Source organism: Falco punctatus (genome assembly GCF_963210335.1).
Source record: "Falco punctatus genome assembly, chromosome: Z".
Classification (NCBI taxonomy): Eukaryota; Metazoa; Chordata; class Aves; order Falconiformes; family Falconidae; genus Falco; species Falco punctatus.
The window spans coordinates 11,949,665-11,972,385 of record NC_137586.1 but is presented as its reverse complement, the minus strand read 5'-3'; the positions used below and the strand labels follow the sequence as shown (position 1 = coordinate 11,972,385).

The following is a 22,721-nucleotide window of genomic DNA, read 5'->3' as shown; positions in this document are numbered from 1 at the left end:
GTCCACCACTGAGTTGTGTTTCTTGTTTGAAGGTCAGAGTGGCTCAGCCCTGTACTCTTCAGGTGTTGCTGGGCCATGCCTAACAAGGTGAACATACCCAGACATACAGCAGTATTTTTTTTTTGTCTTTTTTTTCTTTCTGTTTTTGCTGCATACAGCTAGCCCTGTGCCTTTAGAGAGCCCTGCTGCGGAAACTAACTTTCATCAGCACGCAGCTAATCTCAGAGGCCGAGACTGCAGCGTCTGGACCAGTCTCACCCTGGCAGAGGGGAAAAGGACAGGAACAGTCACACTCTGCACAGACCCACGGTGCCCGACAGTCTGCATGTCAATACTTTAGTGTGCCTGGAGACCCCTGGCCTCGCACATTTAATAGTCACAAACTGAATGTCTGATGACAGCTTGTTTTCTCACAGATACCTGTACTGATTTCCTACCTCTTCATGTCTTCTGTCACTGTTTTGGTTCTATGTGTTCACCGATCTGGGTGCTAAGGGAAACTGGGCTTGGGAAGTAAGAAATGAAACCGGTATATCCTTTTTGTTGAGTGCAGGAGCACTTGAACGGGAGCTGAGAAAAGGGGCAAGAAGATATTTCTGCAAAGGGAACTTCCTGCCCTTGCATCAGTGTGCTGGCATGCTGCTTCCCAGTCATTAGCCACAGCTCAAGTCAGGGGATTACTGGGGAAGCTGGAGAAACCCTCCTGTTCATCCAGATTGGAATCACTACCAGTCCGGACTGAACAACATGCTGCTTTACACTGAAGATAGCGGAATATGCTACTTGTAATAAATTTTCAACTTTTTGAAATAAAATTTATTTCTGCAAGGAGAAGCTCAGTGTTTTCTTTGTTTCTATTACCTCAGTCAGTTCAGCCAGGGACCGCAAATGGAGGAGAATGGCTAACACTTCTGAGGGTAGGCACAGGATCATATGGAGTGTCTCAGTGGAGAAGCTGAAGGCTCCTGGAATACAACTGCTGTTTCTAACAGTGCTCTCCTGTTGGAAGAAGGGCTCGCCGGAGTCAAGAAGTCGCTTAATATGAGATATGCATCTTGCTCAACTTTATTAGTTTCTAACACTACTTATATAGAACCAATACACATGCATATTCGTAAAGCAGAAATAAAATTGGTTAGTAGTCTCTAAACGTGCACGGTTCTCACACCCCTAATTATCATGACTAAAATAAGCATTCTATCCACATAGCTAATTGTGTTGCTGTGCTGCAGCCTTGTAGTTTGTTACTCCCTATTTTCCCATACCGGTCCCTATCTTTCTTGGCCCTGCACCTGCTTTCCCAGCAGCTGCAGCTTGTTACAGCCACGGCCTGTTGGCACAACGTAATTACTTGGTCTCAGGATTCAAGAATAGCTCAAGGCTACCTTCTTGTTAACTTCCGCACAGCAACTTCAGTACAATTCTGATTACAGGCCTATTCTAATACCAGGCCTGGATTGTGCAGATCTTCAGAGATTCTAAAGCCACGCTTCTGCAGCCATTCTTCTGCACTCTCCTCCCATGCCAGCCTCATGTCCCTGTGTATGCCGTTGGTGAGCCCTCCCTTTTGCAGCCTGTGCTGAGCTCCCTTTGGTTCAGTGCTTCTCTGGCAGCTCCGTCTGCAATGGAGTACAGCCATGCTGCCCACCCCACTTCACCGATCTCTGGAAGGCGTGAGTGCAGCCGAGTCCAGGTTGCAAAGGCTAGTGCTGTGGTCAGAGAAGCCTAAAATGTGATACAGGATGCTTGTGGCCGTGTCTTAGCAGTGCCTTTATCCTGAGGCTGTTTCTCTGCCCTCCCCTGTGTTCTCAGGGGCGTAGTGCTGAGCTGCACTGGATCACAAGGCAGCACTGCTGGAGACCAGACAGGGGAGCAGTGGCTGTTTCAGCCTGGCGTCCTGGCTCTCCACAGCGCTGCCTTGCAGCATTAACACACCTTTTCTCTTCCTCGTGCTGGGTTCTGGCAGCTGCTTTGAGGCTGCTCAGGACAGAACCAGTACAGGCAGCCAAAGGCTGCTCTTGCAGAGTCTTCCTGGCTAAACCCAGGGGCGTTTTGCTGGACAGCCTTGGCCTCTGTGCCAATGTTCTCTTTGCTTTCTCCACCACTGGGCAGCTAGAAAGCGTGCCCTTCTGGGTAGCACATAGAGCCACTTCATGGCCAAAACATTTCTAGGAACTCACTAATGCACAGAACTGAGACACATATGAGAAATGCATTTCAGCAGTGGAGCTCTCTGTAACTCTTTCCTAGTTCCTGTGCCACAGAGTACGGTGTAAACTGCAAAACACTGTTCACTCCTGCAGCCTGACATAAGATAATGCTGAAGTAGGGAAGGTGGTGAAGAGCTTTCCCCCAGCAGCTGCCTCCGGTACATCCTGGGTGCTGCAGCACTGGAGGCATTGGCGTGATTTCTGCAAGGCTCTGGTTTGCAGGAGCATTAGCAATTACTCAATGCTCTGCCTATAGGCGAGGTCTAGCCAAGCTTCTGGAGAGCAGTCTGGCTAGTGGTGGGCTGTCGTGGGGAGAAATATGTGCCAGCAGTGGGGGAAAGCTGAGAGAAAAGCTGGGAATACAATAAGCTGCTGAAGAATAAAATGCAGATTTGACACCTCTAGCGTGGTCTTTGCCTTCATGCTTCCAGCTCATGGCCAAAGTCAGGCACTGGAGCTTCAGCTCTGAGTGAGAGCATGAATTATGCTAAGGATTTATTTCATCTTCCCCCTGAAGATGATCTCCATTGAAGAGGAGGAGCTACATGAGCAGCCTGATCTCATCTCTTCAGCAGCAGCTTGCCTTGTGGCACTCAGAGAGTTAAGTCTTAGAAAAAGCAAAGAGCAAACTGCATAAGCCAAAGTGGGAAGGCCATTCATGTTATATCATGTTATAGTTCAGCTGGCATGTGATGAACTGAATGGGATGTACTCACATAAAAGGTAAATACCAAGCTGTATCAGGTTGCATGAGCCGGGACAGTACGCAGAAGAGGGCCAGGCAGCCCACAGGTCCTCTGAGCACTGCATTTCATGCCACATGGGACTTCAGCTCAGCTCAGAGAGGAAGGCCAGGAAGAGAAGCCCAGGCATGGGAAGCTGGGCAGACCTGGCACCCAGGAAGGTAGAAAGAGCAAAGAGAAGGATCTGCAATCCACAGGAGCAAGAACTGGAAGTTCTAGAAGGACTTCTGAGCTTTTATTTCATAACCTGTGCCCTTCTAGTCACTCCCTACCATCACCTCCATCCCTAAAACTGGTGGTTCAGTGTATCCTTTAGAAGGCTTCCCTAAGCTGCTTCCCTGTTTTTGCAGAAGGGTTTTGTGTCCCTTTTTTGTCTCCCTCCATGCTTTACACCTGAACAATCTCGGCTGCAAACATTTTAGCTCATCGCTTCTAGGCTAAAACGTAGTCCAGATCAGTCTTATTCCATCCAAACTAAAGCTGTGGCTTGCCTTTGGCCATTGAGGTATCTGATCAGCAGCTCCCCATCAAGCTAGCTAAAACAGAAATTTTCGTTCCTCTTGCCCTCCCTTCTCAACCCTTCTTGTTCCCCTGTCTTCTGGCTCTGCTTTTTCCTCTCCTCAGTTTGGCCATCATCTTTGATGTAGACAAGGTTTAGGAACATGAACCTGTGATCCAAGGGCTAGTATGGCTCTTAATCTCTTTTCACAAAACTGGCAGCCCTCATGCTTACTTTCTTCTGGGGCAATGCTATGGTGTATATTGACATGTTTCCTTCTCCACAGGTGTTTTAAAGACCTATTTGGACCTCAGCCCAGACAAGGCTCTCTACACTGCTCTTAGCCTCACTCCAGCCTATGTCAAGTGACTATGGAGTGTCGCAACAGCATCTCTGAGATATGGTCTTTCCTATCTCCTAGTTAACTTTGTTGTCCACACTGAATACTTGCCTGGTGTGCCATTGCTTTGCAGCAACATTTAGGACAGTCTACTTGACCAGGGCTTTTCTTATCAATTTGCTCCTCCTAGTGCATCATAAGACCACAGAAACTACTGTATGAGATGTAGGGGTTAAACCAGCACAGGATCCTGGCCATGAAGGTGGCCAGTTGGGTGTGCTTACAGCAGATTGAAGACCAGTGTAGGCATAATGCTATGCTGCCTCTGCTACATGTCTCAAGCAATATTCACTTTAATCTTCTTCTGACCAAAATGTCCTTCTGTCTAGCAGGCCTTGCTAGGTTGCTCTTCCATAAAAGCATCTGATTGCTTTTGATCCATTCTAGATTATTTTGCCTCAGTAGCAACTCTAGGCAATTAATTCCTCAGACTTAAGATGCATAATGAAGAAGTACTGATGTGTCATTATTTAATCACTATGCCCTTCTTTCTATACTATAAAACATCACAAGTAATCGTTTCTAAAACACCTCAGTCACTGCACATGATTTTATATACATCAATTGCTCTCAAAGCACCACAGCATCATCAGGGCTGGAAGGCACCTCTGGAGATCATCTAGTCCAGCCGCCTGCTAAAGCAGGGTCTCCTAGCGCAGGTTGCACACAGTCGCATCCAGGCAGGTTTTGAATGTCTCCAGAGCAGGAGATGCCACAACCACTCTGGGCAGCCTGTTCCAGGGCTCTGTCACCCTCAAGGTGAAGAAGTTCTTCCCCAGATTCAGACGGAGCTTCCTGTGCTGCAGTTTGTGCCCAGTGCCCCTTGTCCTGTCGCTGGGCACCACTGAGAAGAGCCTGGCCCCGTCCTCTGGACATTTGTCCTTAAGATACTTGCAGACATTGGTAAGATCCCCTCTCAGCCTTCCCAGGCTAAAGAGGCCCAGCTCCCTCAGCCTTTCCTCACCAGCCAGGTGCTCCAGTCCCCTGATGGTCTTTGCAGCCCCCACCGGACCCTCCCCAGCAGTTCCCGGTCCCCCCTGAACTGGGGAGCCCAGCACTGGGCACAGCACTGCAGGTGGGACCTCACCAGGGCAGAGCAGAGGGGGAGGATCCCCCCTCGACCTGCTGGCCCCACTCCTCCTCATGCCCCCCAGGGTCCCACTGGCCTGCTTGGCCACCGGGGCACGCAGCTGGCCCACGGGCAACTGGCTGCCCACCAGCACTCCCAGGTCCTTCTCCGCAGAGCTGCCCCCCAGCAGGTCACCCCAGCCTGTGCTGGTGCCTGGGGCTGTCCCTCCCCAGGGGCAGGACCCTACACGTGCCGCTGTGGAACTTCATGAGGTTCCTCTGCCCGACTCTCCAGCCCGTCCAGGTCTCTCTGAACGGCAGTGCAGCCTCCTGGTGTGTCAGCCGCTCCTCCCGGTTCTGCATCATCAGCAAACTTGCTGAGGGTGCGCTCAGTCCCTTCGTCCAGGTCATTGGTGAATGAGTTGAACGGGACCGGACCCAGCACCGACCCCTGGGAGCACCGCGAGCTACAGGCCTCCAGCTGGACTCTGCGCCGCTGATCACAACCCCTGAGCTCTGCTGTTCCGCCAGCTCTCGATCCACCTCACTGTCCACTCATCTAGTCCACACTGCCTGAGCTTACGTGTCAGGATCTTATGGGAGACAGTGTCAAAAGCTTTGCTGAGGTCAAGGCAGACAACATCCACCACCGCTCTCTCCTCATCTACCCAGCCAGTCATTCCATCAGGGAAGGCTATCGGGTTGGCCAGGCATGATTTCCCCGTGGTGAACCCATGCTGACTCTTCCTGGTGATCCCTTTCCCTGCACATGCTTTGAGATGAACACCAGGATGAGCTGTTCCATCACCTCTCCAGGGATGGAGGCAAGGATGACCAGCCTGTAGTTTCCTGGATCCTCCTTCTTGCCCTTTTTGAAGGCTGGAGTGGCCCTGGCTTTCCTCCTGTCCTCAGGCACCTCTGCTGTCCTCCAAGGCCTTTCAAAGACGATGGGGAGTGGCTTGGCAATAACATCTGCTCCTTCCCTCAGCACTTGGGGGTGCATCCCATCAGGACCTACAGATTTGTGGGTGTCAAGTTTGCTCAAGTGATCTCTAACGTGATCCTCCTCGACTTTTCTTTCTTCCTTTCTCCAGACTTCTTCTCTTGCCTCCAGGGTCTGGGAAAGTGGAGGGCCGGCATTGGAAGTAAAGACTGAAGGAAAGGCAGCATTCAGTAACTCCGCCTTCTCTGTATCCTTCATCACCAGGACACCCACCTCATTCAGCAGTAGGCCCACATTTTCGCTGAGTCATCCTTCTCCTGATGTACTTGAAGAAGTCCTTCTTGTCCTTGGCATCCCTCACCAGACTTAACTCCAAATATACCTTAGCCTTCCTCATTGTCTCCCTGCATGTCCTGACAGCATTCCTATATTCCTCCCAAGTGACCTGTCCCTTTTTCCACATCCCTTAAACTTCCTTCTTCTCTTTGAGTTGTGCCAGAAGCTCCATGCTCATCCATGCAGGTCTCCTGCCCCCTTTGCTTGTTTCCTTACTCATGGGGATGTACTTATGCTGAGCTTGAAGGAAGCGGTGTTTGAATATTAGCCAGCTCTCTTGGATCCCTGACCTTCTAGAGCCCTAACCCATGGGATTTCTCCAAGTAGGTCCTTGAAGAAGCCAAGTTAGGTCTCCTGAGGTCCAGGCTTGCAGTCGTAATTGTTGCCCTGCTTCCTCCATGCAGGATCCTGGACTCCACCATCTCATGGTCACTGCAGCCAAGGCTGCCCCCAACCTTCACATCCTTAACTAGTTCTCTGTGTTTGTGGACAATGAGGTTTTGAGATATGACAAAAATTGTGTCATCTCTTCCCCTGTGTCTCATTTATCCTTTTGCATGTTAATTTGGTTCTTCAGAATTTGGAGTTCCTTTTGAAAACCCACTAGATTAACCACCATTCTATCACTCACAGCCAACTTTACACAAGAGGTTACATACTTCTTAAGTTTTCACCAGTTTCACCTTGAGCTCCTTTAGAGTCACTTTGGAGGAAGTCAGGACGTGAAGCATCCAAAGGAGGTGCAGGACTAAAGCCCAGAGCAGCACTGTGGACCTGAGCCCAGCAGCAAAGCTGTGGCCAGTCTTCAGCCCCCTCTACAGTACATTCACACTTGGATGAAGCTCTGGCCAGTTACTGACCCCACTCTTACCGCGTTTTGGCTTGCTGCTGACTACAGGGGCACGTTTGCAGCAGGTTCCCTGGAGGAAGCACAGGGTTTCTGAGGCTCACAGCCACTCTGGGCAGGGCAGGCCAGGCTGGAGGGTTTTCAGCTTGCATTTTGGTCTGTGTATCAAGCTTGTCATTTCTGGGGTCAGCTCTTAACATCACAAATCCTGACAGTTAACAGCCAGGGGAAGCCCTGGTAAAACACAGATTTTGTTCCCAAAGCTGTGCTTGGCTTCCAGTCAAGCAAAAACATTTGGCAAATTAGGATGTTGAACAATTAAGAATTAAAACCACTTCACAGTGTCAGGAGACCTGGGAGAACACTTCAAAGGATCTCTCCTGCAGCTTTTGTGCCTTGGAGGTGTCTGCCAGCAACTGAGCCCTGCTGTGGCTGGTGCAGTGGGCATCAGCACAGCTGCTGGGGCTCTGCTAAAGGCATCATCTCACCCAAATATTGTCTGGACTGGAATGACAGTAACCACACAGCCGCAGCTGTGCCAGCCTCACCCTGCTGCGTACGCTGTGCTGGGAGGAGAGCAGGGGGAGAGTGGCAGGTACCACAGGGGCTCTGCACAGCCCAAGGACAGTATGGTGGATGCCTGGAGGAGCTAAGGCCATGACACCACTCAGATCCCATTTAGGAGTAGGCAATTATCACTGTTCTAAGGCTGTAAGAGATAATTTATGTATTTGCATGCCTGTGTGTTTGCCGTTACACGATACCAAGAGTGAGGGGGAACAGACTGCGATCCCAGTGCGTTAGGTAATGGCAAGTATGTGCCAGTGCAACGACACAGAAACGCTTCTGCAGAAGCCAGACTGCATCCAGCATGGTCATCCCTGACCCAGGTCTACTAGGCCTGACACCAGCTGTTACCTGCAGAGCTGTTTTTATGTGCACACTGCTCTTCCTAATGGCAAAGCCGGCGGCGGGGGGCGGTTAGCATGGCTGCTGCTCCAGCCCCATGCCAGCTCTGCATCACGCTGCCTGCATCAGCCAGGAGCCTGGGGCAGCACATGGCCTCTGCACAGAGCTGCACCAGTGTCTTGGTGCACAATCCAGTCCCCAGTGTTTTGAGATTGAATTACACAGATATTTGCTTCAGCTCCTGTGAAAAAGCGGCTGAGCTTTTTCTAGCCTGGAAAGCAAACTATAAAGGTGTTTACTATGTCTTGGCTAAGGATGGAGCCACCTCTGCATCTTCACAGAATGGTTAATTTACAAACTGTCCTCAAACAAGGGAGAGTTGAGTTTCGGAGGGGACTTTGTATTTGAGATAGTGCTGCAAAACATGACCCTGTGCCATAGCCAACAACACTCAGTAATATTTGCCTTTGGCTTTCAGTTACTGTTCTGTTCTGGTTTCATCCAAGCTGAGGTGCTTCTGTTCTGGTTTTCAGTATCTAAACGCAGGCCTTTTAGCTCTATTTCCACTTTTCCATAAATCAGTTTTTCATTCCTCTGCAACCTGTACTAGAGAAAGAAGAAAGGAAGCTTCTCTAGGAGCATCTGATTTCTCTGAAGAAGCCTTTCAGGACATGAGGAGTGGCACGTTTGTATCAAGGGCTCCAAAAGAGGTGGCATTTCTTCTCAGTATCGGTGCCATCAGCCGGTCTACTGCATGCACACTCTGGCTTTGTAGTGCCAGTGACCTGCTGCAAACCCAGGCCATTCCCCCGGTTCTGGGGTGAAGGGAACTTGGCCACTTTACAGCCAGATGGCTAACGGCTGGGGCAGGGGACGGCGGCGCTAACCCTGCATGAAAGGCTTAACGAATTCCAAAATCATGTGCTCCACGTGACAGAACTAATGCTCCCCTTCAGCAGCTCATTTGGGATTCAGTTAAAAACACATTTGTCTGACAAGTTCCCAGAGCTCGTTACTGCTCTTTTGATCCTGTTATCCCCTCGTGGTTCTGCGGCAGCAAGAGCGAGAGGCCAGGGCTGGGTCTCCGCTGGGCTGAGCGCTGGATGGGCCCCACGGCTGTCCCCTGGCATTAGCCTGGCAGTGGGCAGCAGAGCAAGGAGAGCAGCACCGCCGGGGCTGCCGGGCTGGCAGGCAGCTCGCCCGGGGCACGGGGCTCCTGGCGCTGCGGTGGGGCTTCCTCCTTGTTTGCCTAGGGGTTGCTAACTCCAGGTTTTCTCAGACAGGTTTTTATCCTCTGTAGAAGATACAGTTTAAGAAAGAGGCTGGTCTGCAGTCAGTAGTAAATGGCCTAGGCTTCTCTGCAGTGTGTGCAGATGACTTTGTGGTTACCCAGGTTGTGTACTTAAGACCTGGCGCATTCCACCCACACTGGCCAACCCCAGTTTGATGTATTTTAGAGCCCTTCTGCTTCCTTTTCTCATATATGTACACATACATGTAAAACACTCATGTAGTTCTGTGTTCTTTCAAAGTTTCAGTGACTAACATCTTTTTTCAATTTTACCTTCCCACTGCATTCACAGTGGTTTGTTATACTGTGTACAAGAGCAATGAGCACTTGGATGAGTCGTCCCCCCCCGCCTTTCCCCAGTCCCGGACAGCCCAGTCGCTCTTCCTTTGCCCCCTTTGTGTAAACTGTATCCCTCTCTGCAGGGGGTGCCGCCACAGGAGACAGTTGATAGCTGGACTTGAGTAGGAGCAGGGAATCTACTGCTTGCAGAGGGTTTTTCTTTGGCAGCTGGGTTTTTTGCCGTTACGCCATACCGAGAGTGAGAGGGAACAGACTGCGATCCCAGTGTGTTAGGTAATGGCAAGTATGTGCCAGTGCAACAGTACATTTCAGCCCAAGAGACATAAAGAAACTCTTTAGGTTTCAATTTGTAGCATGGGCTTTGGCTTGGCAGAGTCCTACCTCTGCTGTCCTGGTGGGAGCTGAAAGGTCTGGAGCTTCTCGGAAGGGACAGTGTCAGTCCAGATCAAATGCAAAGGGTCTTCATTGCTTTCAAGTCTTGGATGCAGGTGTCCACCAGCAACAACGGGTGGGTATAGCACTGAGATGCTCTTCTGTAGGAGGAGCTGGATAAATTAGGGCACTAAGTCTCAGCTGTGTGATCGCCTGCCTTAATGACACTTAACTTGTTTTTGGTGTTTTGCTAACTCTTCCTCTCTAAGAAAACGGGATCTGATGTGTCAGACAAATAAAATGCTGGAAGACTCATTGTGGGAGAAGGGAATTACCGGCATTTTGCTAGAACTAAACCTGTACTCCCTGCATTCCTGCTGTAATTATACCTGCTAGAGAAGAGTCTCTGTGTAACAAGAAGGTCTATTTAAACTGTCACCAGGACAGGACTTGTCAGTTCATGGTGTATTAATCCCACAAAGGACCACAGGATCGCCTGGCCAAACCTCTCAGAAGCCCAGGGGAAGGCTTTTGTGCATTCCCCACCACAACAGGCAAGGCGTCCTCCCAGGGCCCGGGAGGACCCAGGGTGCATGCCAGCTTTGCTCTTAACAGGTGGCTGATGCCAGCTCATTTTTTTGTCTTCTCAGACTGCCTGCCTGAGGCTTTGGTGGTGCAGCAGCCTATGCCAAGTGCCCTGGGCCACCTCCCCACTGAGGGGCAGTCCCCTGGCTCGGTAGCTCTGGGCTGTTCTGGCATCACTTGTGCAGCAATGGGAACTGGTTGCTCTTGTCTGCACTCCGCAGAGCTTGTGCCCTACTTCTGCTCCCTGGGCAGCTGTGTTCCTACCAGCTGTGGCTACCAGCTGATGCACTCAGGCACCTCTCTCTCCTGGGAGCATATTGCTACACCGTCTGCACAGACTTGTAGCCTGCCGTTTTGGGCTTTTCCACTTTCCTGGCAGGTCAGGGTAGATGGACACCAGCATTGTGCAGGCTGTGGGTCTTCTCATGCTGCACCTGATTCCCTCCATCTTGCATTCCTGCCTGGGGCAGCAGCACTGGTTACACTTGGCACAGTATGTTGCAGCATGCTGTGGGCCCCAACCCACACCAAGTCCACAGGAGCTCCTGTTGTCCTTGTCTGCAAGGAGATGCAGTCCTTCCAGCACTGACAAAGGATCCCAGAGGAGCCTGGTGCCTTCTGTTAGCATTTGAAGCAAGGGATGCCTGGTCTGGAGCACGTCGGCAGCAGAACTGATGTTAAAAAAAGCCACAAGAGGTTATTAAGGGTTTCAGGTAAGAAAGTACTGGGAGAACACTGCGCAGTGAGCTGCATGGAGTCAGGTCCCCAGGTGCTATATGAGCATCCTGGGAGCACTCCTGCTGGATTTTGCCAGCAGCATCAGCTTCCTCAGGCATCACATGTGCCAGGAGTCAACGTGACTGGAAAGGAAATCCAGGCACAACTGGGTCAGAGACCTGCAAGGGCCAGCTTTGTTGATAATACTGGTTTGGTGAGCTAAAGAGGCTGTAGGAGGATTCGTTAGGGAGTCCTCTGATTCTGCAGGAGGCAGAAATATTGGCTGGTCTCTAACACCACAGTGGGGTATAGGTAGATGACCCCAAAAGTGAGCTGTGTGGCCCTGGGACACCCCAAAGCCCCTGCACTCTGGCAGTGCTTCCTGCAGCTCAGGGTCAGTGCTGCTGCATAACATCACTTCTGCCTTGCGCTGCTGCCAGCCAAAAGGCACGGATTAGGATAGCAAAGGAACCTGGTGCATGTGATACCAAGGTCCTGCCAAGAAACCTGGGAAACAAAATGATTTTGCCAGAGCACCTTGTTCAGGCGATGCTTCCTGTGTATGCCAGCACTAAATGCAGAGCCTAAGCTCAGCAAAATCAGGAGGAAGGCAGGCAGAGAAGGGCAGACCCAGCCAGGGAAAAACAGCCATTTACTAATAGGTGCTGTTGTGAATTGAGACATCCTCACCTCCTCTTCCCAGTGTCCTCCCAGGAGTCATCAGTGCCATTACTGTCGCATGGCTGTGAGTAGGAGTGACACAAGGCATGGCTAGGTCATGCACGTCACCGCTGCTGCCTTGTACCCCATCTCCTGCTCCAGCTGTCATCCAAATTCTGGGTGGCAGGCCCCTCCGCCCTCTTTCAGGAAGGAGCTATTCAGAGGTTATGCAAGGACCAACCCAGGAGCCGCTGCTGCCTTTGCCAGCAGCAGCACATTTCTATAGGCTTCCAGGCTTCCTCCCCTCCTCCCCAGCCTCTTCGCCATGTCAGCTCATACTGTGCTGCTGAGCACGTCCACCCCAACACCCTGCTGGCATAGTTATCTATGGGTTTTATCGCCCAACAATGCATGCAATGTTATTGTGTGAAAAAGAAAACAAAGCCTAATCCATTTTAAATTAAAACAGTGCCCCAGTGTCATGCAACTGATGCAGGCATGGTCTGGCTGTGCACCCTGCCAGCTTCCCAAGGGCTTCACCGCAGAGGTGCTGGGCTGTCTGCTCTGCTCCCAGCAGACATCAGCCGCAGCCTGCAGGCTGCAGGAGCTGGTTTGGGCAGGCCCCTCTGGACCAAAGGCTCTGGGCTCTCCTGTCTCCTAAAGGGCTGCATCACTTCAGGTGAAGGGTGAAGCACTGTCATGTGCCAGCAGTTAGCAGCGGACCAAAATCAGAAAAGAAAAACATCTGGGACCTTTCCATGGTGGTATAAGGCTGCCATAGAGCCTTGGCCAGGTCTGGCCTGGGGTTTATGAAGTCTCAATCCATCCGAAGAGGAGGTGAGCAAGAGCATGGTGTTTGCAGAGCAGGGCACTGGTCTTTTCAGCCCAAGAGACCATATTTTGGCTATACTGCTTGTATTCTAAGAAATTAGTGTCTATGATGGCTCCTTAAGTGACGTTACAGAACCCAACAGGAGGCGAGGCTGGCCCAGGGGGTGCTGCCAGGGAGCTCTTTCCCAGCCCTTTTCCAGGGTGACTCTGTTTCCAGCTGATGTGTGCATGGGCAGTGACCACCGGCGTGCAGGCCAGACCCCTGGTGCCCACACCGGGTTGCACGTAGAAAGTAATGCTTTGTGGTTGTGATGAGCAGGCTCACCTCCCCCTTCTCTCCACCCCCGATTCCGGCAAGATGAATAAAGTTTCATCCCATTGTGACGGGGATCACGCTGTGCCCGGCAGCATCACTGTGCTGGGCAGAGCCGTTTGGCTTGTTTGATCTATAGCTCTTTCATGTTTGCAGTGTTGTGCAGCAGTTGTGGGTGTGTAGCTGCAGTCAGCCTGGCTAGTGGCTGCAGATCCCTTCTGAGGTCCCTGCCTGCCTTCTCTTCTGCTGCTTGCCACCACATGCAGGAGGGCCTATCCCCCAGGCACGGGCTGCAGAGCATCCAGGCTAGCATGTGCTGACGGGACTTAAGACCCGTTAGTTTTTTATAAGCCTGACTCAGGAAATTAAGCCAGGTAGCCACGACTAAAATCTCTTTTGTTTGTGTGCTGCATCCCTCTGCATCTGACCCGGTGCCTTTCTGTGAAAGATGCAGCCTCCGTCCTGTGGCTGTGAATCTGCAGCTGGCACTGAGGCATGGGGAGGATGGCTGCTGGCAGGCTGGAGCCCAGCACCCCGGGGGGCAAGCGCTGGGCTGTGCTGGGGTGCACTGCCTTGGGGAAGCCTGTTCGGCATATGGCAGAGCCTCGTGATTTCTGTGTGGCTTCCTGACAGCGCTCTTGGCTCTCCTCTCCTGTGTCACAACTCTGCAGGCGTCATTTGTGAAACTGACTTCCTTTTCTTCAGCTTACTTTGCCAACTCGTTTCTGAAGAGGATGATGATTAAGAACAGGGATGAAAGAGTGCACTGGATCTCCCTTGACCCTGCAGTACCCTGACCTGCTACATGTTAAAGAGACCTTTTATTTTCGGCCTGCTAGCTTCCACACAAGCAGCACCAGAGATGCTCAGGGCACCAAAGCTCCAGAGCTCGGCTTCTGGAGATGTCTGAGAGCCAAACAGTTCCCTTCCCTTGTGAAATGTCCTGCTGGGATGGCTGACTATCAGGAGTTCTGCAGAAACTGGGTCTAGGTGGGGGTAATCTCTGTTTTGAGGTTAACACAAGGGCCCTCTGGTAAAACCTCAGCTCCGCTTAGAGGCTGGAAAAGCGAGGATTTACCGTGAGGCCTGAGTGCCCTGGATCTCTTTGAAAGCATGGCCCTTGAAAGCCAAGCATGAGGGCAGGGAGCAGGGCAGGCTTAGGAAATGAAGCTGTTCGTTCTGCCTGGAAATCCATATGCTAGAAGATGGTCTTGAGTCCTAGAGGCAGAATGGCGTGAATTCCTACCCAGATACTGTGCCAGGAGGAACTAATGCTTTTTCAGCCAAGGATCTTGGACCAGCGAGTGAGAAAATTGGAGAGGGCACAGGAAAAAATCACAGATTGCTCTAGGGCTGGGAAAGTGCCCTCCAGAGGGAAACTTAAAGGGCTTCATTTGACTAGTTCTTCAAGGTAGGTATTGGGAGGTTCAAGTAGGATACGGGAAAATACACATGGACTGCTCAGAATCCTGTACTAGCAGCACGGCAGGACGAGAACCAGCGTGTGATGTTATGATCAGACTAATGAAAAACTGATACAAAGTGTATCATTTCAACAACCATGGGAGCAGATTCCTAAGGGAAATCCTAAGTGTCCCTAAATTCTTGGAGCTCCATCATTCAAATATTTCTGATCAAACCATGTGTTTCCCAGAAGTGGGGGTTGAATCACGAACAAGCTGCTGGGCTCAGTGCCACGGGTGACTGGATAAGGTGATGCATAGCCAGGCAGAATGGTCTAGTAAGTCTTTTCCCAGCTGCTAAGTCTATAACCACAAATTCCTCTGTGTGTTCTGCTATGGGGGTATCGTACCCCTATCCTCGCTCCCCAATACTTTCCATTTTAACTGCTTTAGGTCAATAAGACACTGTCACAGGAATTCAGAGTGGTCGTTCTGCAGTCTCACAAATTCCCCTTCCTCTAGATATCTGGCTTGTGGTCCTGTGGCCCCAACAGAGGCTTTGTTAGTCCATTTCCCCTTCTGGAGAAGTTCTTAAAGAGAAAGTCACCACACAGGACACCACGCAGTCATTCCCGATGCCAGCGAACTGCCTAAGTAGCTCTAACCAGCACCAAGTATCTTCTAAGTAGTGAAATATGTTTGGTTTCTAGGGTTATGAAGTTTGCAGTTACAGGGCAATTTTCACCAGAAAGCATTTCACAACTTTCTGTAAATTACAGGCAAGATCCTCAACTCTACTCATTTCTTATTCATTGAGACGTCGTTTCTCTTTCCTTAATGCCTCTTCACACTACAGCAACAGATGGGGGAGCAGCTTGGTAGTTTCCTGTGACTGTAACACAATTCAGAGTTTGCTAGTGGCTCCTACCAGAAGCCACTTCCACTAGCCACTGCTTGCTCAATTAGAACACCCAAGGCAGCTAGCCTGAGTTGATGGTCATTAACATCATTTCCTAGATGTGGGGAAATTACTGTATACAAGCTGGTTACAGAAAATAACTTTATATTGCGTGATAAAAGTTTAATTACATGAAGCAGAAGGTTAAAAATTATTACAATCACGATTCTTAATTTCAAGGGCAGCAGTTAGAGAAATAAATTACAGAAGCTAGTTAATGATGTCACCTGGATTGGCATGGAACAGAGTGCCATGGAATTTTTTGTTCCCTCAGTAAAAAAGCCATCTGAAACTTGTGTCCTGAATAATGTGTAAATATTTCAAGAGGCGACTCCAGCTCTCAGTAGTTGTGTAACTATGGTGAATGATAACCAAGAATGAACAAGGAATCTGTTAGCAGCAGTAAAAGCAGTCGATCAGCAAAGGATGCTGTGGCTTGGAGGAGAAGATGCAGAAGGAGAATCAGAGAGTTGTTCCCAGCTGAGACCCTGCAGAGGAAACTCTCATACTCTACAAGAGGGTCTTTAGTAGTATTTGAAGGAGACTGGGAGAACAGAAGGGAAGCGGGGCCCTATGTTGATTAAAAATTAAACATTAGGCGTGACTTCACAACTGAACAAGTATCTGCCTCCATGTTGCTAGATGTGGGAACAGAAGCAGAGGACCCAACAAAAAGCAAGTATTAATGACAGGCCACCCCCTCCAGAGTAAAGCTCAGAGATTAAGGTATTCAAACGGCTTGGACTTCACAGCCTGAGAGCTCCAAGAGACAACAACCAGCTTGCAGGTCTGGTGTCCAGCTGGAGGTGGTACCACACGAGAGACTAGTAAATGTACCTGACTTTCAGTGAAGGAAAGGGATCTGGATATCTTTAGCAGGGAAGTTATAGAATAAGCAGGAAGAAGGATAAAATGGAATATATATTTGCTATGGTGATTTTGTACCAAACTAATCTAGTATCTCTCTGGACAAAATAAGTGTTCTGGGTTACTTCACCAGGATTTCAGTAAGTTATTTGGAGTAATGTCAGATGTGAGTATTAATTGAAGTGAAGAGGATAAGGACTGTAAAGTAAAGATTCAATAAAACAGGGAAAAATAATAGGTCATCTCAGTGAAAGAGGCACTGAGCAGTAAAGAAGATATTACTGAAACCCACTGAAGTGGGTTTTAGGACCCACTTTCATAAATATTGTCATTAGGAACCTTCATAAAGTACAAGAATGTGCCAATTACAGGAAGCTCGGAAACACTGCTGCCGCAGCTGAAAATCAAGCTCTTGCAGCAGGGTTGTGAAGACTGTAGTAGCACAAAACCTTGTATTCCTGAGTGCTGATGAGCTGCTAATGAGAACTCCTGGTACAAACTACTGTAGGAAAATCAAAAAGAAGAGTGGCCAAACCACCTGAATGTGTGCTTGCTATGAGCCATTTCACATGTAGCAGGAAAAGTATTTTCCATATAAGGTCAAAGTATAATTTAGCATGTGTACATTCAGAAAAGGTTAATTAAAAGTTGAAGAGATGCAGAGGGTTAATGCCATCAGTAGAAGAAGAGGCATTTATTTCCTGATAAGCTAAGTTCTTTTGGCCTTCTGTCTAACCTTTCAAAACACAGTCTGAAAAAGGATAGAGTTGCTGCCTATAAATACATCAGGGAACAAATGCTACCAAAAGGGCAGCCTTTGCATAGGAACAAATAAATACATTTTAATGGAAAAATCAAAGAAGATTCATAAACACTGAGATTTTATAATAAACCCAGGGAAGCACAGGACATGAGGAGGACCACTGCTACCCACATACACCTTGATCAAGTCATGTGAGTCCACATAGTTGTTTTTTAACAAAGGGGTATCAGACTCGGTGCCCAGGCAAGTACTGTCAGTCCTAATTTGCACACAGCTACAGATAATATCTTCGTTTGTTTCCTATAATTAAAAAAATTGACTTATTAACTGCTTGAGAAAGATCGTAGCACAGCTTAGCACTCTTGGAAGTGTTTGCCAGCTCTGCGTCTCCACATTTTTATCCTGCTGGGACAACACTATAGCTGGTGTTTGCCAGCAGCTGCTGGGGAGGTTGCTTGACTACCTGGAACCGACTGACACAGGGATCCAGAGGCTCCTATGAACATCTTGCCTGAAGTCAGACTTTCTCATTTCCAGAATTTTTTATATTTTGAAACTGAGCTGTGGACACAAATCTCTTAAAATTAAAATAAAATTCTATTTCTCATTACTCAAGATTTTTTTCTTAAGTTTTTACCAATAGGCAACAATGGATGTGTAAATATTGTACATTATAATTGCATATAGAAACAGGAAAGTGTGTATTTTAAAACTACCCCTATCAGAGCTGCTGGAATTCATAGCTCAAAAGCAGCTGCCACACCATAGGGGTGGCCCTGGTCCAGGAGCCACCAGGCCAACTGGCTCCTCTGGCTACCTGCTTCCTACAGTTTGGCTACAGAGGAGAGAAGACGGGGATCTGGCCAGACTGGTTCTAGAGCCCCATAACACAGATGCTGGGGTTAATTCCTGAAATTAGGAACTACTATCCTAGAAAATCAAGGGACAACAACAAGCTAGTTAACACTCGCATCAAAATATTCCTTGCCATCCTATCCTTAGGCACTGCAAGCTGGTTATTTGCTGGAGATAAGCTATGCACTTTGGTGGTGGAGGGCTTGAGTGGCTGATAGAACCAGCACAACAAATGTACAGCTATAGAGATGAAAACAAAAGCAATTGGTAGGAGGCATTTTATGCAACTTTTGCCATTGCAAAGCAGAGTCTAGTATCACTGAAGAAATTATATTATTTAGACAATTCTAACCAAATCTCAGTAACAAAATACGAACTGCAGGTGCCAGTGTCTGGGATTCACTTTGGTGAATGGCATAGATCAGCCTGGTTTCGTTTGGAAGTCATCCAGGGAACTTCTAAATTGTGAATAGGCACAACAACAGTACTGACAAACTAATGCCCGCTACTGTAACATTAAAAGTAATGGACAATTAGCCTGCAAAAGAGCTCAGGAATTCATTAGTTTATCCCATGGGAAAGGATTACGGGTACAAACCTGAATCAAGCCTGAAGTTCTTCTAGATGTCCAAGTCTTTCCTCGGCGTGAGTTAATTTTCCTAGGAATGACGTCTTTTTCCTAAGAATAAATCCTTTTACAAGCATTTAGAGGTCATCCCTCCCCACAACACTGAAGCTAAAACAAGACCAGGCAGTGTTTCCAGAAGTACATCCACTCTAGCTCAGCCCAGTGCATCTTACACTGGTACGTTGGTGCTTTGTGCCTCAGGCTGGATCCGAGCTGAGCTGAGCAGAGATTTGATGCTGTGCGTTTCAAGATACCTCATAGCAAAGGGCACACAGCTGGGCTGCTTACAGGGGCCTGAATCCAGCTGACCAGATCTCCTCTGACATAAGTCTGCCAGAGAAGCCCAGGGGACACCTTTCAGTGAGGATATTACTTTGGTGTGAACCTTGCACAGGAGGACAAATGTGCTCTTCCAGTTGGTCTGCAAGGCTTATGGGATGGGGCTGTGGTCCGCAACCCCTGGCGTTCCCAGAAGGCACATCCAGACAAAATTCCCTCATGATGGAGTCACCCTTCATTCTAGCAGTGCCCCCAGCTGCCAAGTATCATCTCTACAGAAAAGGTGACAAAGCTTAAGAGATCATAGATGGAAAGAAGACACATGTGATCACAGCTTCTGTGATACGATACACTCAGCCTCCAAGAGCAATGAAGAAGCAGGATGATGAAACCTAAGAAAGACAGGGCAGCAAAGGTGACAGCTCCATGATTACTCCACTTGCACAGAGTCAAAGCAGGGTAAACTCTCTAGGGAAGTGAACAGAAGGGACATACTCAGGTGCAAGGTGGGAATCATGTGGGGTTTGTCCTGAAAAAGGGATCGATTGAGCCTGTCCTTTGTCTGCCACATCCAGCTGCCTTCTTCCTTTTCATTCAGGATAAAGACCGTTAATAAGGTAAACCACAGGAACATGAGAAGGAAAGAGCATTGGAGTTATATTTTGTGATTTTTTTCCCCCCACAGTCCTGTTTCCTTAAGCCTTGATAAACTAATGTTGTCTTATCTGATGTTTCAGTTTGTCTGGTGTTGGATGGAACAAATCAGGATGAACTCTGTAGTTTGGGAGTGCTTGGATCCTACCTGCAGGTCCCCACCGGAGTCAGGGCTCTCCAGAGAGGCCAGGGTGAAGGAACACCTCTAGCACAATGGAGGGCAGGAGCCCGTGGTGCCAGGTTGCCAAGGGTCAGTGGCTCATGTTCCCAGCTGTCAACTTTTTGGGAGAGGTTCCTTCTGCTTGGCACAAAATACAGCCCCAGCCCAGCAGGATCTTCTGTACCACTTGATGGGTCTCGAGCCCTCTTGCAGTGATGGCAGGTCCGTGAATGCAGATGTATTCACACGGGCTATGCTGATCACATTCATAAAGGAAGACGCTGGGAGACAAGTCATTTGGGCTAGGAAACAGCTGGGCAAACTGGTTTAGCAGAGGTGTGGAGCCCATATGGCACAGCACAGTGCTGGGACTGTGGCATCACTGTGGAGCAAGGAGTCTATTAACTTGTCTGAGATCTTCTTGCATGTGCACAAATTGTATGTTTGGGAAAACGTGTTCCACTGTTCCCTTCCATACCACACGAAAAAATATTTTGCTGTTCCAAATATTTGGACTCAACTTGAGTTCATTTGACAACATTTGAGGACATCCTAAACTTCCTGCTTGGTGATTTTGGTTGATTGTACTGTAAATCTGCTATCCTGAGAGGGTAAGTACTCATTCCCTGCTCCCTGATCCCGTGTGAGCTGGGACACTATGGGCACAGACTTCAGTCCAGCAGGCTGGGCAGCCGTGTTTGCTTTGCTCCTTCCTTGTGTGGAAACCACCCCTACCCCTGAACAGCCCTGGGGCCCCAGGCATGCTGTTTCTGATTCTGATGCTTTTGTGATGGGAGAAACAGAAGTGTGGGCAATAACTGAGAGGAGGTTTCACCCGAGATTTATACCACAGCAGGATGGGGTTTGGATTTTTTTTTCTTTGTTTCTTTCTTGATAATCCCGGATGCTTACTTCACTTTTTTCTTGACAAGCAGTGAGCTGACATCACCACGTCTCTCTGATCTCTGCTGCAAGTTGCATTAGCTAATTTAAGTCCAGCCTCGTGCCATGCATCCTTGACTACACCACCTGTGCACCACTTTGCATCTGCCAACACGGACTGCAATCTGCTGTTGATGTGCCCAGTCACTCAGCACCATTATTGCCTCCCTGAACTCTTCAAGGCAGCTTCAGTCCTTTACTACCCTAAATTAGTGTTGCAGCTAATTCTGTCCCATCACTGCTCATGTGCTTTTTCAGATGATTTATGAAGATGCTGAAAAGCACAAGCTTTGGTGCAGCTCCCAAGGAAGGCATCTCTGGTACCTCCCTCCCACTAGAAGACTGACATGCCATCCTACCTTCCGTTGCCTGTCTGCTTAACCATGGAGACCAGCATCTTATAGCATGAGATGGACTAAGGACATTTGATGCAGGACCATGTTCAGAGCTTTTTGGGATCCAGGTATATGATGTATGTACACACTGAGCTGCACCCACAAGCCACCTCTGAGGATCAGCAGAAAGGCAAGACTGCTGCCTGGAGCAGAGTTGTGTCATCCTCTAGCCTCAATAGAAAGAAGTGTTTTGCTTAACAGTACATCACTTAGAAGAGGGGATACCCATCACTGAGGGGTCCCTCACCCACTGCTGAGGTGAGGAGACACCCACTGCTGAGAGTCCCTCACCCACCACTGAGGGGAAACCCACGGCTGAGGGGGTCCTTCACCCACTGCTGCGGAGAGGGGACACCCACTGCTGAGGGCGTTTTTCACCCACCACTGAGGGTCCACCACTGAGGGGGTCCCTCACCCACTGCTGCAGAGAGGGGATACCCACCGCTGAGGGGGTCCCTCACCCCCCACCGAGGGGAAACCCACCACTGAGGGGGTCCTTCACCCACTGCTGCGGAGAGGGGACACCCACTGAGGTGTCCGAGGAACCGACAGGGCTCCCCCGCCCGCCGTGCAGGGGCCCCAGGCTTGTGCCGGCGGGGGGTGGGGTAGGGGGAGCCCCCGTGTCACCGGTTCGAGTCCCGGCTCCGGTGGATCACCTGGCCGGGCCGGGCAGCGCGGCGGCAGACTTTGCCTCCAGCCTCTATAAAAGGTAACGGCGGCGTGCGTGAGTCAGAGCCGCCGCCTCCTCCCCGCCCGCTCTCACGTACGCGGGGCCGGGCGGGCAGGCACGGAGCCGCCGCCGGCCGTCCCGCACCCGCGCACTTGCTGGAGATGAGCCGCACCGCGCTGCGGGTCTGCCTCCTGCTCCTGGCCGCCCTGGGCCGCGCCGGCAGCGAGCACGACCAGGACCAGGAGCACGGCGACGAGGACGTTCCGCACTCCTCGGAGAAAGGTGAGCAGGGGGTCCCCGATGCATGGGGCACTCCGCTGCTGGGTTTGGGGTCCCCTGAGCACGGAGCGCCCTGATGCACGGTGCACCCCGGTGCTGGGCTTGGGGTCCCTGGTGCCTGGGCACCCTGATGCATGGAGCACCCCAATACTGAGTTTGGGGTGCCTGATGCGTACGGTGCCCTGATGCGTGGGGTTCCCCCTTGCTGAGTTTGTGATCCTTGATGTGTAAGGCACCCCAGTGTATGGGGTGCTGGATTTGGGATGCCTAATGCTTTGGGGGGGTCCCAATGCTGGGGAACTCGCCCCTGCCTTGCTTTGGGGGGGCTGCTGTACCTCCTGCTGCGCCCCTGTTAGGGGCTCAGGTATACCTCAGCGTGGGGTACCCCTGTGGGGCTGTGCCCCGCCAGCATTGCCCAGCTGCAGGAGCTGCCCCCCCCTCCAACACGTCACTGCCTTTGTCCCTGCTCCCGCCAACTCTAGTGCAGCCCAACCCCTGCCCAGGGGCTGGGGGCTCCCACCTTGTGTGCAGTCTTTTCCTCCCACTAAGTCCTTTTTCCATCAGATTAGGGGGCTCACGGCAGCTAGTATGAAGGCAGCCGGAGCTGTGCAGCAATTAGTGCCTTGCTGGGACTGCACGTAGTGTCCAGTCCCAGACCCCGGCGTGGTGGGATGGTGGCCGGTCCCCTTTGTCCTGCAGCATGGCTTCTCCCCAGCAGGGCCCACTGTGCCTGGCCCTGCATCCACATTGACACCACCCCCCCCCGCAGCCCAATGAGGATGGGGTCTGGTCCTGCTTCAGAGTTGGGGAGGGGTGGGGGTTGTCAGGCCCATGGCTGATGACG

At 50.3% G+C, this 22,721-nt stretch overlaps 2 protein-coding genes across 2 annotated transcripts in view; both read left to right on the top strand.

Annotated features, from left to right (window-relative positions):
* Positions 1-21,618, top strand: part of LOC308056492 (myosin-IIIb-like) — a 48,017-nt gene extending 26,399 nt beyond the window's left edge. Inside the window, exon 30 of the mRNA XM_080371978.1 lies at positions 159-21,618. The gene's annotated coding sequence lies outside the window, so the exon portion shown is untranslated. The remainder of the gene's footprint in view (positions 1-158) is intronic.
* LOC308056496 (carbonic anhydrase 9-like) overlaps positions 21,541-22,721 on the top strand; it is a 16,596-nt gene continuing 15,415 nt past the window's right edge. The window contains exon 1 of the mRNA XM_080371989.1: positions 21,541-21,880. Within this exon, the coding sequence (XP_080228115.1) occupies positions 21,760-21,880 (121 nt within the window). The 5' untranslated portion in view covers positions 21,541-21,759. The remainder of the gene's footprint in view (positions 21,881-22,721) is intronic.